Consider the following 18,830-nt stretch of genomic DNA (forward strand, 5'->3'; position numbering starts at 1 on the left):
GAAGGAAGAACTTACAAATTTAGTAATAGGATACAGTGGTTGTAACCATGACCCCAGTCTCAGAATAGCAATTATATAGGATCCAAGGTACTCCTTCCACTTCCTTCTTCCATTTTTCTAACTCTGCACATTAACTATTTTTGTTGCTGCTAGAGTAGAAGAGTATCAGAGCAGATACTTATGCTCTCTGCCCAGCTCCTAGCCCTCTGGGAGTGTGACAACTGCTGCCTTTTCTCCTGCCCAAAGTACAGAATGACATTCTCTCTGGCAGGCACTTTGGCTGGAGGGATATCATGTAGTTTATCACTTCCTCATCATCTCTGTTCCCAGTGGCAACAAGGATATCTGCTAGCCACAGAGAGGAGAGTTTTAGGTAAAAAAATGTCACTGACCATGTGCTAAAACAACTATTGTTAAGTACCTGCTGAGGCAGGAATGACTTCTCCCTAATGTTAAGAAAGATATTATCTAAGGTGTGTGAGTGTGTGTTTTGGGGGGTAAAGGGCAGGGGCAAGAGAGGTTCCCCGTTACTTCTTTTGTAGCTAAATTTAAGCATTAATAGCTAGTATATTCTCTGCTTTATTAGTTCCTTTTCCTTTAACAGGAAACAAACAGGCTTGTCCATTGTGCCCCAAGGAAAAATTCAGAGCTTGTAATAGTCATAAGCTTCATCGTCACCTTCAAAATTTACACTGGAAAGTCTCAGTTGAATTTGAAGGTTAGTATTTTTGTGCTTGCTAAAAGTGATGTAAACGAAATTAAAGATTTGGTACCAGTTTTGGAATTTTAATGAAAACATAATCAAATATTTTCAGTTTAAAATTATGAAGGATTAATGCCCCTCTTTTAATGTATTTATTAATAAAAGACCATATAGCTCTCTAGGCAATAGATAGATGTGACACCAATAGTTTAGTTTGGCAAACATTTATTAAGCATCTCTTCCGTACGGGGTACCTGCTTGGCGCTGAAGGTCCACATTACTTATTGAACCATGTTTTAATAAGTTGTACTTTTCCTTTTATATTAGAACAACTACAATTTTACACATATTTTTGAAGATATAATAAATGTAGTAAAACAAGAAAATAAAATAATTGGTATGAATATTGGAAAAAAGAAGATAGCATCTTTTTTTTTCTGCTGATGGCTTAAAAAAGCCATTTAATGAGAGTATTTGGAACAGTGGTGAGATACAAGATAAATATTCAAAATCAGAGTCTCTCTACTCTAGATAAATGGAAATTAGAAAAAAACAATTATAATAGTGACAAAAATGACACAATTTGAGGGAGTAAGTTTAACAAGAGGACTCATATAAAGAAATGAATAAAATTGAAGAACAAAAAACATCTTACCAAGTTAAAATACTTCTTAGAGACAGTGAATTATTAGATTCTGAGATAGTGAATTATATATTACAGCATTTTTGGAAAGAGATCTGGCAACATTTAAAAAATTTTAAATATTCATCCACCAGGCACTCCCTTTCCTAGGAGTAAAAGCAGCAATACACAAGGATAGGTGTACAAGAATATTCACTGCAGCATGGGCTTAGTGACAAAAACTTGGAACTAAAATAAAAGAGATTGAATAAATTATGGTACATACATACCATGAAATATTATGCAGCCATTGAAAAGAGTATATTAGATCTATACCAGTTTACTTGGAAGGATTTCCATGGTAAACTACTAATGAAAATAGCAATATATGGGATAAAAACAAAAAGTACCCCCCCCCCAAAAAGCCCTAAATATCAATCTAAGCATGTATATACTTATATTTGTATATGATTATATAAGTATAGTCATTGTTAAATGTGCTTATCTGGGGTTTCAACCAGACTGAATGAAATAGCCATTATAAGACACCCAAAAGAAGAAGCCAGCACTATACCAGAATTATTTTCTTAGATTATCACTAATTACTTAGAGAAAAGGGTATCAGAGACTAATTGAGAAGCCGTATGTTTTATGTTTAATTATTTATAAGAATGTATAGTAAACCATATTGACTTCTTATCAAAAAAGAAAGATCTCATTTTAATTACAAAGGTCTCTTTCGTTTGCTTTATTTAAGCCATTGTTTAATCTTTAGGTTTGGTCTCCCTCCTCCAAGTTATTCTCTTCTCTTTGATGGCTCATAGTATTGCTTTACTCTGTCATGTACATTAGGTTGTTGGGTTCTTTCACATGGTGGTCATCTGGTAGATGGTGAACATGATAGATTTTGTCTTTGTGAGCAGGCTTCGAAGTAGTTGGCAAATATGTTGAATAAGATCTGCTGAAGGAATAGAAGTGAGATGAGGGAGAAAAAGCCAAGAATGCTTGTGTTTGAGACTTGAGCAACTAGAAAAATGTTGTCCTTTACTGGGATGGAGAAGACTGCATTAGTTATGAGAAAGAAGGACAGGTCCTCAGATTTAGGCATGCAAATGTTGAGATGCATCTAGTGGAGATATCAAGTAGCCTGGAGGCTACATGAATCTAGACTTTGGGGAAAAGGTTTGGGCTAGAGATACATATTTGGGAGTTGTCAGAATATAGATGGTATTTAAAGCCATAAGCCTGGGTGGGATAACCTTAAGAGTACATATAGGTGGAAAAAAGTTGTTGTCCAAGGTCTGAGTCCTGAGACACTTCAACATATACAAATAAATGATTGGATGTAAAGTATGAGAAGAAAGGAGTTAAAGATAACTTAGTTTTTGAATTGGGAGTAACTGGAAGGCATTATCATTTATTGAAAAGGTGAAAAAGAGACCTGGTTCAAGAGGAAATGAAAATTTTAGTCCTTGACAGTAGGTTTTTTGGAGTTCGGTTGTTGTTGGGTTTTTATTTGTTTTTTTTTTTTTTCTTGGCTGCGTCACATGGCTTGTGGGATCTTAGTTCCCCGAACAGGGACCAGGGATCAAACCCATGTGCCCTGCAGCGGAAGCGTGGAGCCCTATCCACTGGACCGCCAGGGAATTCCCGACAGTAGGTTTTGAAATAACCAGTCATATGTCTTCAATAGGCAATTGGAAGTAGAGATCTGGCCCTCAGGAATGAGTTGGTAAGAGAGCTATAATTTGGGATTCCTTCTCACAGGGGAGATAGTTGCAATCATGAAAGGCACTACAGTTACCAAGGAAATGAGAAAAAATTTATGTAGCACATCAAGCATACAGAAAATCTACATTTTCGAGTATGAGAGAGGGAAAAGAATCTATAAAGAAGATTAAGTAGGAAAGATGGGAAGAGAAATAAGATAGTGCCGTATCATAAATGAAGAAGAGGCTGTGTAATGGTAAATGCAGCATAAGGCAAAGAAGATGAAGCCTAAGAAAAAGTCAAGATGGCAGAAAGACGATAAAACGGAGTCCCAAAGAAGCTAAATGACTAATCCAAGGTAACACAGATATTTTTGGCCGAACCAGATTTTGACCCTAGATCTCCTGTATTTGTTTTTATACTATGTCATATACAGCAAGTGCGTAAAACTAAGGCAATCTCATTCAAATAAATTATGACGTTACAAATATAAGAATAATCTCAATTATTCTTATAAAATAAAATTTGCTAGTAATTTTTAATAATAATTGAATACTTAATGAACAGTGATAGACAAGCAGCAATTCTTCATTCTTCATTCTAGGTTACAGGATGTGCATCTGTCACTTACCTTGTCGACCAGTGAAACCAAACATTATTGGAGAACAGGTAATCACATGATAGATTTGTTTTTTTTAGATTTAGCTGTCCCTAAAGAAAGTGCAATTTTGACTTGCTTTACGACTAAAATGTGCATATTCAGCAATGAGTTTAAGATTTTGTTTACAAGGCCTTTCAGATTACCATAGTAGGAAAAATATGAAATGTATGAAAGAAGTTGCTATATTGAACTTTTCATTTTAAAGTTTTTAATTTCAGTCAGATCACCTGCTCTCTTGTGTTCAAGAGGAAAGTTAACCCACTTACTAATTTTGGAATGGAGATTTTTAAATAGTAATTTTTTTCTTTCAAAATAAATTTTGATCATGGAATAAGAGCCTTTAATTTCTGTGGTTTAGTAAATATCTTAATATATGTCGATTCATACTCATCCTCCCTATGTTCTTCCTCTTAATTTGTCAAAGGACAGAATGAAGAAACTTTCTGAAATCTCACTAACTTTTTTTTAAAAGTACGTGTGTTTACTTTTAGGATAGATTTGACCTTTGGGGAATACAAATTATAAAATATTTTATAGTGACACTATCCTGAATGCATATTAGTTTAATGGGTCCTCATTATTAATTTTCCTTTCAAGTCACTAAAAAAAGTAAAGTACTGGGGGGGAAAAAACAAACATTTCTTAAGTAGTTAGGATAATGCTTAGTCCATTAACCCTATCTAAGATATTTTGAATATGATAACCACAATGCCATAAGGAACCTTGTGCAATGTTCTTGACTATTCTCTCCTTGCTCTATGATCCCGAGTAAATAGGACATAAGAGTAAAAAGGCATCAAAAGCAGGAAAGAGCTGTTGGATTGGTGTTTTTGTTCTTAGCTAAATAAGGAACTATAAAGTGAGAATTTTTACTTGGAAAAACAGACTTTTTATTCTAACATTTAGTAGTGTGCTAGAACTAGCTCAATTTTCCAGAAATCTTGAAAGCTCGTTGTTAAATGTGGCCATCATCAAAAATTAAATTATATAAACTTAAAAGTAAATAAATTATATTAAAAACAAAGGTAATGAATACTCACAACTCACTACTTCCCATTTATTTTACTACATTTTACTTTTACCTGTGCTCTTAACGTTATTTATGTATTCTATATCTGCACGGTGGCAGTGTTCTCTGGTATGATATTGCACATCTCTTCCCAAATTCACGTTCAGTGATGTCACATTGGTAGCTTCAAATGTCACAGTTGCAGCTTGACATCGGCCATGGTAGAGTACATCAGGGCTTTATTTTCCTTGAGAGCCAGTTGCTATACATCTACCAGCACATTGCTGCTAGTGTCATACCGTTTGTTAAGTGCTGCTTATAGACGATAGAGTACAGTTATTTGCTGATTAGAATGAATGGATAAAACTAAGAAATTAAACTTGTGGCCTATTGTAAAGTAAGATTAAAAAGCATATGTAAATATAGGTAAGGAAGTAAAAATCCTTTCAAAGTCACATGGCAAAATGAATACTATCTTCTATACGTTAAACCCTAAATACACTAACATACATAAATTTACAACATTAAATAAACTTTTATTTCATTGTCTTAGTAACTTATTTATGTATTTAAATTAAATACTCTGTTTGATAGATATCCAGTAAAATGGGAGCCCATTATCATTGTATTATTTGTTCAGCAACAATCACCAGAAGGACGGATATGCTAGGACATGTTAGGCGCCATGTGAATAAAGGAGAGACTAAATCCACGTATATTGCTGGTAAGTTGAGCAATCTCATTAACATGTTAACAAGTAAATTCTTAAACAATGGTCTAATTATTCTTTTCAGATATCAAGCAGACAAAATACAGTGACTTAACCATTTAGTTAACTACTAATCTGTCTGGTTTTGTTTTGTTTCTGTGAGACTCCCAACAATATTCAACTGTTCTCAATTTAACAGATATATTTAATATCTGGGATAGATATTAAATATGGGTAGAAAAAAGTAACTGATGTTCAAGTAAATATAGGTATCTTAATGAAAGACTATAGAATTTTATTACGAATGACGGCTCCTGTACCAATAACCGTGTTATACTTATTATTGAAAAACATTGGAAAAAGGAGGTAGAGTGATATATAAAGACTCTTTATTATCCTGAGTGATATCAGGTTATTAGTAGCTTGTTAATACTGAGACAGTTCCTTCTCAAGAATTAAGAATTAAGCCCTCCTGCGCTAAGGCATCCATTATATGTAATGAATTAACTTCTCTCGTATACATCTAGAATGGTACTCTGGACCTTCCCTTTAAGAATTGAAAAAAAAAGTCACTGAAATAATTATTTGAAGGGCTTAATTTGCTCACAGAACCTGGTTTGAGAAAGGCTGATCTTGTGAGATATGTGACTTGACACTTTGTTGAGTATAGAAAGATATATAACACAACACTAGGAAAGATTACTTTTATTTGGCATTGTAGAAAGGGAAATATGGTTCCCATTTAGTTAACATTCTGATAGTAATGTTATCAAGAAATCCAAACATAGAGAATCTCAATTATATTTCCCCCACACATATTACATATGTCTCCTTTCTTAAATATTTAAAATATATTCACACAAACACATCACTGTTTCATTTGGGTTTATAGCTAAATGATTCTAATGTATATTAAACGTAGAATAATTTTTTTACATTAGCTTATAGCTGTTTGAATATAATTTGTGGTTTAAAATCATAATTATGAGAAAGTGTTCTGAAGTCAAGCACATTCAGGAAATATAGTGACTCTTAGTCATCCATGCCGGCTAATGGAATGTAACTACACAGAGAGGTTAATTTTCTAATGTTTAAACCACAATAAAGTATATTTAGCAAACCAACCTATGTAAACACAATGTAGTGTTTGATGAGTAATAAAGGTATTTTAGGATTTTGTGCTATCTTAGGTTGATTATTCTTAACTAGGTATACAGATATATTGATGTGCTAGACAGTTACGATTTTAAGCTGACAAACTTTAAATCACCAAATACTTAACTGAGTACTACTCTTTTCCAGAGACAGTGCTAGGTAGGTCAGTTTGGGGGGATTTTTTTGGCATCTACTCAACTGATTTCATTAACATGAAATATTATAAAGGAAGGTTATTTTTTTAATGTATATTGTTTTTGATATTTAGAATTATTTTGTATTTCACTGGAAATCTTTTGTTTTCTGTAATTTTAGCTTCTGCTGCCAAACCACCTAATGAAATTTTGAAAGAGGCAGACACAGATGTACAAGTTTGTCCCAACTATTCTGTACCTCAGAAAACAGATTCCTATTTTAATCCCAAAATGAAACTAAATCGGTAAGATAAATTGAAAACAGGGTTATGGGATGTTTCAAATAATTACAGATGTACCTTTTCTTAATCTTTTTGTTCTAATATATTGAAACTTAAAACTAGGTATAGATTGAAAATCATTTATTTTAGCATTTTCTCAGAATGATTGTTTTCTCTCTTTTATTCTTCTACCAAACCAATTTCTTTCTCAGAGAGTAAAATAGGTCTAACTTTATATAATTAAATGAACATGTTGGGCAAGTTGGGCAAGTTTGTGGGCAAGTTTTATTTATAAAATCATTATTCATAGTGAATACTTGTTAATAAAACCCAATTCGATTTGTAGTTTAATTTCACAGATTTTTAGTTCTTGTACTGTTAAGTAAGGAATATTAGGTCTCTTTCCAAAATAGTTTGCATAGTAAATAGGAGCCCCATTTCTCACTATTCTTAAAATAAAATCTACAATGATGAAACCATGGTGCCGTAAAATTGTTTGATTGTTATACTTTCTTCTAGGCAGCTAATATTCTGTACACTGGCTGCTTTGGCTAAGGAACGAAAACCTTTGGAATGTCTAGATGCCTTTGGAGCTACTGGTAAGTAGTGAAGCCCTTTTGGAACCCCACTTTATCAGATCTGTACGGTATCTTTTCTTTCCCTTTTTTTTTTCTTGTTGTTTAGCCACTTTCAAAACTAAGGGTTTGTTTATATCATGTGAACCTGAAGAGATTTTTTTCCCAGTTTTATTGAGAAATAATTGGCATACATCACTGTACAGGTGTACACGTTTGAGGTGTACAGCATGATGATTTGCTTTATATATACTGTGAAATGATTACCACAATAGGTTCAGCTAACATCCATCATCTCATGTAGATATAATACCATAAGAAGAAAAGAAAGAAGAAAAAATATTTCTCCTTGTGATGAGAACTCTTAGGATTTACCCTCTTAACGTTCCTATATACCAGTGTTACCTATACGTAGTCATCATGTTGTACATTTCATCCCTAGTACTTATTTATCTTATAATTGGAAATTTGTACCTTTTGCCCACCTTCCGGTACAGTATCTTTTCTTAGGAAATTTATATGGATATCATATGTAGCAAAATATTTTGATATAAAAAAAATCCAAGGTAAATTTTTTTATTGTGGAAAATTTTCAAATATATACAAAAGTAGAGCATATAATAAATGAATCCCTTTATATCCATCACTCACTTCAGAAATTACCAATTCATACTGTCTTGTATATATATTCCCATGCACTTTCCCTCATACCTCATTCCCCCATTCTATATCCCCATTATTTTGAAACAAATCACAGATCATTTCATCTGTAAATATTTCAATGGGATATGTAAAAGACAAGGACTTTTTAAAATTAAAACCCATATACCATATCACACCTAAAAAATTAAGAACAATTCTTTAATATCATCAAATGTTTAGATATGCCTAATTATTTCATAATTTTTTTAAATTCAAATCAGAATCCAAAGACTATATTTCAATTGTTTAGTATGTCTCTTTAGTCTCTTTTTAATCTATATTACCTTCCATCATTTTGTGTGTATGTGTGATCATTATTTGTTGATATAACAGGTCATTTGCCCTGTAGAGTTTCCCACAGTCTAGATTTTTGCTGATTGCATCACCATGGTTCATATAAGATGAACCATCACATGATTCCTCTCTCTCTCGTATTTCTGTAAATTGGTAGTTGGATCTTCAGGTTTGATCAGATTCAGATAGGATTTTTTTTTTTTTTGCAAGAATACACATTTACTGCGATCAGTTATCAGTTGGTGTTTGGTTGTCTCTTTTTTGTGATGCAGTAAATATTGCTTACTCATTAGGCAGTGGGGTAAGGTGAAATTTTAAAGATTGAGACATTTTCCCAAAAGGACTTGACAGTAGAGAAAAGATAATGGAAAAAGTAGAAAATTTCTAAGAAGCCACTTGTACCTAATCCACGTCTTCTTAAAGGTTATAGGAGTGTATTCTTGGGAAGTTTGTACCAATAGGATGAAAGCATGACTTAGCTCTACTTAAGTTCCTCTCCTCAGGGAGAACTAGTGGTTAAAAACATGGACTGTGGAATCAAACTGGCTGCATTCAAATCCCAGCTTTATAACATGGCAGCTGTCTAACCACAGGAAATTTATGCTTCAGTTTCCTCATCTGTCTAAAGGAGGGTACCCACCATAAAATAATGTGAAGATTAGATAAATTAATACATGTAAAGAAATTGGAACAGTGTCTGGTATATAGCAAATGTTATAAAAGTATTCAGTATCATCATTATTATATTATTACTACTTCTACTACCATCATCATCATCATTAGTAATGTCTCTGTAAATATGGTAAAAGTGATGAAGTAGTGATTTTAAGCTGATCACATCCTCTGAGCCAGTTGGATTTTTTTTTTTAATATTTGTTTGTTTATTTGGCTGGGTTGGGTCTTTGCTGCGGCATGCAGCATATTCATTGCGGCATGTGGGATCTTTTGTTGTGGCACTCGTTGTGGCGCACGGGCTCTTCGTAGTGGCACGCAGGCTTCTCTATAGTTGTGACATGCGGGTTTTCTCTTCTCTAGTTGTGGCGTGGGCTCCAGAGCACATAGGCTCTGTAGTTTGCGGCACGCAGGCTCTCTAGTTGAGGCGGGTGAGCTCAGTAGTTGTGGCGCGCGGGCTCCAGAGCACATAGGCTCTGTAGTTTGTGGCACGCAGGCTCTCTAGTTGAGGCGGGTGAGCTCAGTAGTTGTGGCGCGCGGGCTTAGTTGCCCCGTGGCATGTGGGATATTAGTTCCCCCACCAGGGATCGAACCCACGTCCCCTGCATTGGAAGGCGGATTCTTTACCACTGGACCACCGGGGAAGTCCCACCAGTCGGATTTTAAATTTGAATCAATTTTTACTCCTTTTCCTGCCACTGTCCCCACATACACTCAACCACCGGATCTGTTCTAATTTTTCTTTTGTATTATGACTCATACTCCTTTTCCATTCCATATCCACCAATGTAATGATTTTTGGCAATGATATCTCTCCCACCCAGTCTGTCTTGTATGCTATTGCAAACAGCCCTTCCTCTGAAACACTGAATTGATAATGTTACTTCTCAGTCAAAAAAATCATGCATCTTTATTGCCTAAGTAGAGTTCAGCTTCTCAGATTGCAATTTAATATCCTCTATAATCTGACCCAACCTACTTTTCCAGATTTATTTCCCAGCATTTTCCCTGACACAACTTCTCTCTCTCTCTTTTTCTCTCTCTCTCTCTTTTTACATTCAATAAAATTTATTAAATGTCTATCCTAGACTGGGTACTATATATGTTTCTTGATAGTGGAGTCATTTTTTTTTCCCTCCAGTTTTATTGAGATATAATCAACATATAACATTGTGTAAGTTTTAGATATACAACATAATGATTAGCTCTATGTATATATTGTAAAATGATCACCAAAAAAAATTAACATCCATCACCTCACATAGTTACAATTTTTTTTTCCGTTTTTATGAGAACTTTTATGTTCTGCTTTCTTAGTCACTTTCCAATAAACAGTACAGTATCATTAACTGTAATCACCCTGCTATACATTATATCCCCAGAACATATTTATCTTATAACTGCAAGTCTGTACCCTTTGACCATATCCACCCAGTTCTCCCACCCTTCCAGTCTCCACCTCTGGCAGCCACAAATCCGATCTCCATTTCTGTGAGTTTGGTTTTTTTAGATTCCACATAAAAGTTAGATCATACAGTATTTGTCTTTCTCTCTCTGATTTATTTCACTTAGCATACTGCCTTCAGGGTCCATCCATGTTGTCTGAAATGGCAGGATTGCCTTCTGTTTTATGGCTGACTGGTATTCCACTGGGTATATATATATATACCACATATTCTTTATTCATTCATCCATCTGTGGACACTTAGATTGTGTCCATGTCTTGGCTATTGTAAATAATGATGCAATGAACTACTCTTTTTTTTAACCTGAAATCACTAAAACTATCATTTAAGTAAGATCTTCTCAGCCTTTTCTTTTTAATGTGCCTTGGTAAACTTAAATCAAGCTCATAGCAGTCATTTTGCGTGTTTCCCCATCTCTAAAACGTGGATAGGGACTTCCCTGGTGGCGCAGTGGTTAAGACTCCGCGCTCCCAATGCAGGGGGCCCAGGTTTGATCCCTTGTCCAGGAACTAGATCCCACATGCATGATGCAACTAAGAGTTCGCATGCCACAACTAAGGAGCCAGTGAGCCGCAACTAAGGAGGCTGCCTGCTGCAACTAAGGAGCCTAAGTGCCACAACTAAGAAGCTGGTGAGCCGCAACTAAGGAGCCCGCCTGCCACAACTAAGACCCAACGCAACCAAATAAATAAATAAATATAAAATGTGAATATTAGAACTTACTTCACAAGCTTGTTATAAGAATAGGAAAATATATGTAAAGACCACGGCACATAGTAAATGCTAACTTTTTACATTTATGAAGCACATGTAGGGAGAAGATGGTTAATACTTCCCGTAAATAGGGGTTTTTCTACTCCATACTGGCTAGGCTTGTGTCACCATCTCCCACTGTGTAGTGAATGTCCCTTATGACTCAAGTCCAATAGGAATAGAAAGCCTGTGAGAAGGTCCCTCTTGGTTTCAATTCCTCTTGGTCATTTGCTTACACATACAAAGTTGTTCTTTTTCATTCACAATGATGCTATTGTGCAGTATTTGAAAAGCACTGATCCAGGAAAGTTGTTTTCATATTTTGGTGCATTAGGGTAAACTTCAGCAGGAGGAGTTCCAACTACCCATCTTCCCTTCAAGTAGAGTAACTGCACTCTTACTCATATTGTATATTGGGTTTCTCTGTAAGATTTTGTTTCAAAAAAGTATTCCATTGTAAAAAGAAAGAAAAAAAAATCCTACCAAAGCCCAAATAAAGAACATACATGGATATTTTATTTGAACATGGATTATAGAAAAGTGTTTTACAAACTATTAATGGAAATCTGTTAGACACATTTTCTTGTAGTAAATTTTCTTCAGAGGCATTTTAGTGAGAAAATAGAATAAGAATTACTTATGAAAGTATTAAGATTTTGAAAGAATTGTTTTTGTTATTTATAAAATTATATTCTTTATTATTATTATACTACTTTTTTTCTTTATTACAATTTAAAAACTCATTTTTCCTCCAATTTCTCCCAAGGGATAATGGGATTACAATGGGCAAAACACCTTGGAAATGCAGTCAAGGTTACAATTAATGATTTGAATGAAAACTCTGTGACGTTGATTCAGGAGAACTGCCATTTAAACAAATTGAAAGTGGTGGTGGACAGTAAGGAAAAGGAAGAGAGTGATGATATTCCTGAAGAAGGAGAGGAAAACTTTGGTAATATTAAGGTGACCAAAATGGATGCCAATGTACTGATGCATTTGAGATCTTTTGATTTCATGTAAGTGAAAAAAATTGTGTCACTTTCTAAACTGACTTGGATTTGGCGGGAGGCGGGGTAGGGAGGGGGCCGTTAAAAATTAACATAATTTGTCACCGTTTGTTTATTTAAATTAATACAGTTTTTTGGCATTGGCCTAAGGAATGCAGTAAGAACATTTTCTAGCATTTGAAATAAAATGCCTGGGCATGACAATTTCCTCTAAGCCTGATTTATTTTTACATGTCTAACATATCATATGATCATTTTATTGCTTACTTTAAAAACATAATTATGTATTTAAAATAGATTTATGAAGTCCTTTTGAATCCATGGAATTTTGTCGTTAGAAATAATGACAATGGTATTATTTTGGATACTAGTATGATTTTAAATAAGTCTATATTCTTTCTGATTTTAGACACCTAGACCCTTTTGGAACATCTGTGAACTATCTTGATTCTGCATTCAGAAATATAAGAAACCTTGGCATAGTGTCAGTGACTTCTACAGATATCAGTTCTTTATATGCCAAGGCACAACATGTTGCCCGGCGTCACTACGGCTGTAACATTGTCCGAACTGAATATTACAAGGAGCTAGCAGCCAGAATTGTTGTAGCTGCAGTGGCAAGGTACCAAATGGCCAGCAGTGTACCTTGTCTGGGTATATGATAAAAAGAAATAATATTACAAGAAGTGTTTATTTCATTCTTCAAAATATGCACGAAATACAAATTCCGTATTCCATATATGTAATCTTGATTTGTTTGGTAATCTTATGTTATCTGTTAGAATGTGATTTAAAAGCTTGTGCCTAAAATAGTTTACTCTTCAATTTAAAATGTTATTAAAATAATTAAAGTAGTAAGAAAGAAAATATTGAAAGTTAATTTCAAATCAGTTTATTTCAACAATGTAGGGGACAGCACCGTGAAAAGGGAAAGCAAAGACTGTTTTTAGATTTAGAAACAATCATTTTTTAATGTCCATTTCATCTTTTATTTATGTAGTTTAAAACAGTGATGGCTTATAAACTTGATTCAAATCAATACATACAAAGTTTAAGTTAGTTTAGAACTGTAGAGGGAGAACTAAGTACATAAATGGTGTATCAAGTAGAATTTAATCCAAAAGTATATAAAAGTAATAATGGCAAGGACTTTGCTTATTCATTTTTCACTGACTGTTCAGTTCCTGCATGTAGTTAGTACTCAATAAACATATATTGTTTAGAGGAAGCTTTTATAGAAAAAAGTAGATAAAAATAAAGAAAGATGGTTGTGATGACAAGAAACAAAGTGACACTGAAAACCAGAGAATATTGAGAAGATATCATAAGGGAAAATGTGTAGTTACTAAAATCCTGCCAAGCATCCTATATATCCTGTGTTTCAATTTGTGTAGAAGTTATAGTAATGATCTTTTAAAATCACTGCTACTAAGAATTGAATTTTCCTTATTTTCCCATAACCCATCCATATTTTAGTGTCCAAGTTAGTATTGTCAGTATAATGCCAAACAAAGGAAAATGATAAGCTCCCAAAATAACTTTAAAAAATTTTTCCAGAGCTGCAGCCCGATGTAACAAAGGCATAGAAGTACTGTTTGCAGTGGCTCTGGAACATTTTGTATTGGTTGTTGTGAGAGTTTTGAGGGGGCCTACTTCTGCAGATGAAACAGCCAAGAAGATTCAGTACCTAATCCATTGTCAGTGGTGTGAAGAGAGAATTTTTCAGAAGGATGGTAATATGGTAGAAGGTAAATTCAAGTTTCTTTTGACTGTATATCCTGTTTAATTTATGTATAAGCCTCCAATGAATAAGCCTTTATCACATCCCTAATTATACATATTGTTGTCCTTTGATTTTAAAGATTACAGTGCTAACTTTATTTCCTATACTGGATTTCCTTTCATCAACAGACAAGACATTCGTGTGAGTTCATTAAAATCATTTACTCATCATAATTTATGCTCTCTAGCCCTGCCCTCTGTTGAAACATCTAGAAATAACTTAGTTTCCACTGTCACTAATTTTAGGAACATTAAGTCAGATTACCTCTTTGTCTAGGATGTTTCAAATCATTAATTCTATAAAAATAATTTTCATGTTTCTGACTGAATATAAAAGCCATCAGTTATAAAATTCATTCAGTAAACATTTATTGAGCCTCTACTATATGCCAGGCCTGGGGAATCAAGGAAAAAGATGTGGCTTGTGCCCTCATCAAGCTGTTTCTATTTTGCTTTTCTGGGACATAGAGTTGCCCATTGTTTTCTGTTAGGTTCTTGGCATTTTTTAAATACGGATTTTTAAGAACTCCTTTATATACTAGAGTTTAACCCTTATGATATGATACGATAGTTGCAGATATTTTTTCTCATTTTGTCACTTGTGTTTGCATCTTTTTTTTTTTACCTTTTCATGCAGAAGTTTTTCATTGTTGCCGTTGTTAAGTTAATCAAACTTTTAATGTACTCTGGATTTTGTCTGTAGTTGGAAAGAGCTTTCCTATCCTATATTATTCAAGGAAGGTTATGTTTCATTGAATAGTTCACCTCTTCACTGATTTGAGACTACCATATTTATCTTATACTGAAATCCCACATGTATTTGAGTTTGTTTCTGGATTTTCTATTCTTTTCCAGTGGTTGGATGTTCATACACCTCTATCCCACTGTTTTGATTACAGAAGACTTTTAGTGTTGTTTAATATCTGTTAAGACAATCCCTTCTCATAGCTCTATTTTCAGTGTTCTGACATTGGATCCTTTTTTTTTGGCTTAACAAAAAATAAATAAATAAACCAGTTGGTGGTTTATCTTGATCACATTAAGGAGGATAGAGATATTGTTACGGTTTTGAAGCTTCCTAAGAACCCAGTATGCTTTTCTTTTGTCCAAGAGTTAATACTTTTGCTACAGTGTTAATTGATAGTAGGAATGGAGGGCATCCTGTCATGCTCCTTGTTTTAGTTCCCTCTGGTGCTTTCTGATTCATACTTGAATCTGAGATACCTATCATTTATCATGTTGAGCAAGTAACCTTCATTTACAATTTTACTATGTTTTATCACGATGTTGAATTTTGTCACATGTTTTTTCAGCATCTGTGGAGGTGATTATATGGTATTTCTCCTTAGATCTATTAATTTGATTAATTGTAATAAAATTTCCCAATATAAAATCATTCTGACTTTCTAGAATAAACTACTCTGTCAGGAAGTATTCTTTTATTATGGATTCTGTTTACTAATTTTTTAAAGGAGTTCTGTTTCAATATCATAAATAAGATGGTATATAGTTTTCCTTTTTAGAATAATTTTGGTTGGGCTTTAGAATTAGTTTAAATTCCCTTCAAAAAGAATTTGGAACCTTTACAGTTTTTTCAATGCTTGGGAACAGTTTAGCTAGCATCAGAATTATTTGTTCACTAAAGGGTTAATAGTATTCACTCAGCTTTTCTAATTTATTTGCATAGAGTTGAGCCAAGTGATGTCTAATGATTCTTTCTAATTTCTTTGGTTTCTGTGGTTATATTCTCCTTCTTTTTTAAAGTTTTAGTATTTGTCCTTTCTGCCCTTTTCTCTTAACTATATTAGATACTATTTATCTAGTCTGTTGTTTATTTTCTTAATGTTTACTTTTGTAGTAGCAAATATGTGTATGTTTCTGTAATTTGGATTTATCGGTTTTAAGTAATATACTTTGGCTTTTTGGTAACATAAATGAGGTAATAGCCTGCCATTTTCCATTTTCCCTTCCTAATTTTTGTCCATTATACCATTTTTATGTTATATGTAACATTTATATTCTATTTTGCCAGTATAATCCACACATTAAATATATTCAGTGCTCATCATCAGTGCTCTTGCCATAATTTCTTGAATTATCTGTTGGCTAAATTTAACTTTCTGAGTTTAGTCAAGAGGGTTCATGGGGAAAATACTCTTTGATTTCTTGCATGTTTAAAGCTCCCTGTTTATAGCTTTATACTTAAAAAGTTTAAAGAGTTTGAGTGCCTTGTCGAAATTCTTTTATTGTCTTCTATTAATGAATATTATTGTAACTTTTCCTTCTTTTATATGACATAATTATTTTGCCTGGCTGCCCAAAGGAATATTTATTTTTGAAATACTATGTTCTAACCTTATTTTTAGGATCAGTTTTCCTAATCATGGCATCCCCTTTCATCATGTAGCTTCAAATATCCTTTCATTTCAAGAAAGCTTTCTTAAATATTTTTTAATTCTAATATTTGTCTTACCTTGTACTATTATGCATGTGCTCTCTTCAACCTGTCTTCTTTAACTATCATTTTATCTAAAAATATTCGTATATATTTATAATTGTTGTATCATCTTTGGCTCTTTTGTCATTATGAAATGTCTGTCTTTATCCCTGATATTTCTTATCTGAAAGCCTATAGTCTGATATTAATATAAATACCACTCTCATAGTTACTATTTGCATAATATATATTTTTATCCTTTTAGTTTTAATCCGTAAGTGTCTTATTAGATCTTGCTTTTTTATCCAATCTGATTGTTTCTGCCTTTTGATGAGAGTGTTTAGACCATTCATATTGAATGTAGTTATTAAAATGTTTGGCTTTTCAGCACTTTTACTATTGGTTTTATATGTATCTCATGTCTTCTGTGTTCCTCCTTTGCTGCCTTCGTAGTGTTAAATATTTTTTTACTGTGTCATTTTACTTAATTCCTCTGTTGGTTTCTTAGCTATGTTTTTTCCAGTTATCTTCTTAATGGTTTCTCCAGGGATTATAATATATACCTTTAACTTATCTTGATCTACCTCAGGTTAATACTGACTTAAGACTGGCAAAATGTGGCAACTTTGCTCTAATTCTATTTTTCTCTCACCTCCTGTGCTATTTTTGTCATATGTTAATTACATCTACAGACCCAATCCAATAATATAGTAGTATTTTTTAAATCTTATGAGTTTAAAAGAAAATTAAGAAAAGAGACACACACACATATCTTTCATAGTTACCCACATAATTAAAATACCTTTCCAGTGCTCTTTATTCCTTCCTTTGGATTCAAATTACTCTGTAAAATTTCCTTTCAACCTGAAGAACCCCCTTTAGTATTTCTTATAGGGTGAGTCTGCTACAACAAATTCTCCTAGTTTTTGTGTACCTGGGAATGTCTTTATTTCACGTTCTTTTTTTGAAGGATAGTTTTGCTGGATGTAGAATTATTGGTTGATAGGTTTTTTTTTTCCTCTCAGCACTTCAACTATGTCATTCCAGTGCCTTCTGGCCTCTATTATTTCTGACTAAAAGTCAGCCATTAATTGTATTGTTTTTTTTGTTTGGTTTTAATTAATTAATTTATTTATGGCTGCACTGGGTCTTCGTTGCTGTGCGCGGGCTTTCTCTAGTTGCAGCGAGTGGGGGCTACTCTTCGTTGCAGTGCACGGGCTTCTCATTGCGGTGGCTTCTCTTGTTGCGGAGCACCGGCTCTAGAAACTCAGGCTTCAGTAGTTGTGACTCGTGGGCTCTAGAGCGCAGGCTCAGTAGTTGTGGCGCACGGGCTTAGTTGCTCCGCGGCATGTGGGATCTTCCCAGACCAGGGCTCAAACCCATGTCCCCTGCTTTGGCAGGCGGATTCTTAACCACTGCGCCACCAGGGAAGTCCCCATTAATTGTACTGTTGTTCCCTCATACTTGATAAGTTATTTTTCTCTTACTGCTTTCAAGATTCTCTGTGTAGCTTTCAGCAGTTTGATTATGATGTGTCTGAGTGAGTCTCTTTGTGTTTATCCTACTTGGAATTCAGAGCTTCTTAGGGCCCTAGATAATTGTTTTTTATCAAATTTGGGGCACTATCTTGCTTCTCCAACCTAAACCTTTATCACTTCAAACTGAAGACAAATATCTTCTGTAATTACTAATCATGGATTAAAGGAGTTATATAATCATAAGCTGTTTCAAGTACAGTTTTCTAACCAATCCCTTTAACAGATGTCCTAGAGCTACTCTAGTGTCATTCATCCTTGCTTTTTAGGTTCATATAGCCCCTAGGCTATTTCTGCCTTTAATAGCTATTCTCCCCAGTGGGGTTTTCTTCCAGTAGTATGATCTCACAGCTTGTAGGCTTTCAGAAAGCACTGAATGATTTGGGATGTGTGATGACTCATCTATTTTCCAGCGCTATTTAGGAATTTTTCATAAAAATATATTTTCTATCATTTCTAGAGATTTGGAATAAGAAGAGAGGACAGGTTTAAATGCTCAGTTCACCATCCTAATCTTGGTTTCAATGCAACAAAATCAGAGGAGTTACAGAATCCACTCTGGCTTTTTAAAATATAGATTTCATAAATACCTTGATGAAACTTTGAAAAGTTTTGGTCCTCCT

General features: G+C 33.9%; 1 protein-coding gene across 2 annotated transcripts in view; it reads left to right on the forward strand.

The window, feature by feature from the left end:
• Positions 1 to 18,830, forward strand: part of TRMT1L (tRNA methyltransferase 1 like) — a 35,446-nt gene that overhangs the window by 5,704 nt on the left and 10,912 nt on the right. The window contains exons 3-10 of one of the 2 annotated variants that reach the window (XM_061185623.1): positions 605 to 718; positions 3,640 to 3,704; positions 5,300 to 5,429; positions 6,885 to 7,008; positions 7,504 to 7,583; positions 12,213 to 12,462; positions 12,863 to 13,075; positions 14,011 to 14,201. In XM_061185623.1, coding sequence (XP_061041606.1) covers positions 605 to 718; positions 3,640 to 3,704; positions 5,300 to 5,429; positions 6,885 to 7,008; positions 7,504 to 7,583; positions 12,213 to 12,462; positions 12,863 to 13,075; positions 14,011 to 14,201 — 1,167 coding nt within the window. Of the gene's footprint in view, positions 1 to 604; positions 719 to 3,259; positions 3,394 to 3,639; positions 3,705 to 5,299; positions 5,430 to 6,884; positions 7,009 to 7,503; positions 7,584 to 12,212; positions 12,463 to 12,862; positions 13,076 to 14,010; positions 14,202 to 18,830 lie in introns of those variants that run through there. The other variant, XM_061185624.1, reaches the window with a different exon arrangement.

This window comes from Eubalaena glacialis, chromosome 3 (genome assembly GCF_028564815.1).
Source record: "Eubalaena glacialis isolate mEubGla1 chromosome 3, mEubGla1.1.hap2.+ XY, whole genome shotgun sequence".
In the NCBI taxonomy this organism is placed as follows: Eukaryota; Metazoa; Chordata; class Mammalia; order Artiodactyla; family Balaenidae; genus Eubalaena; species Eubalaena glacialis.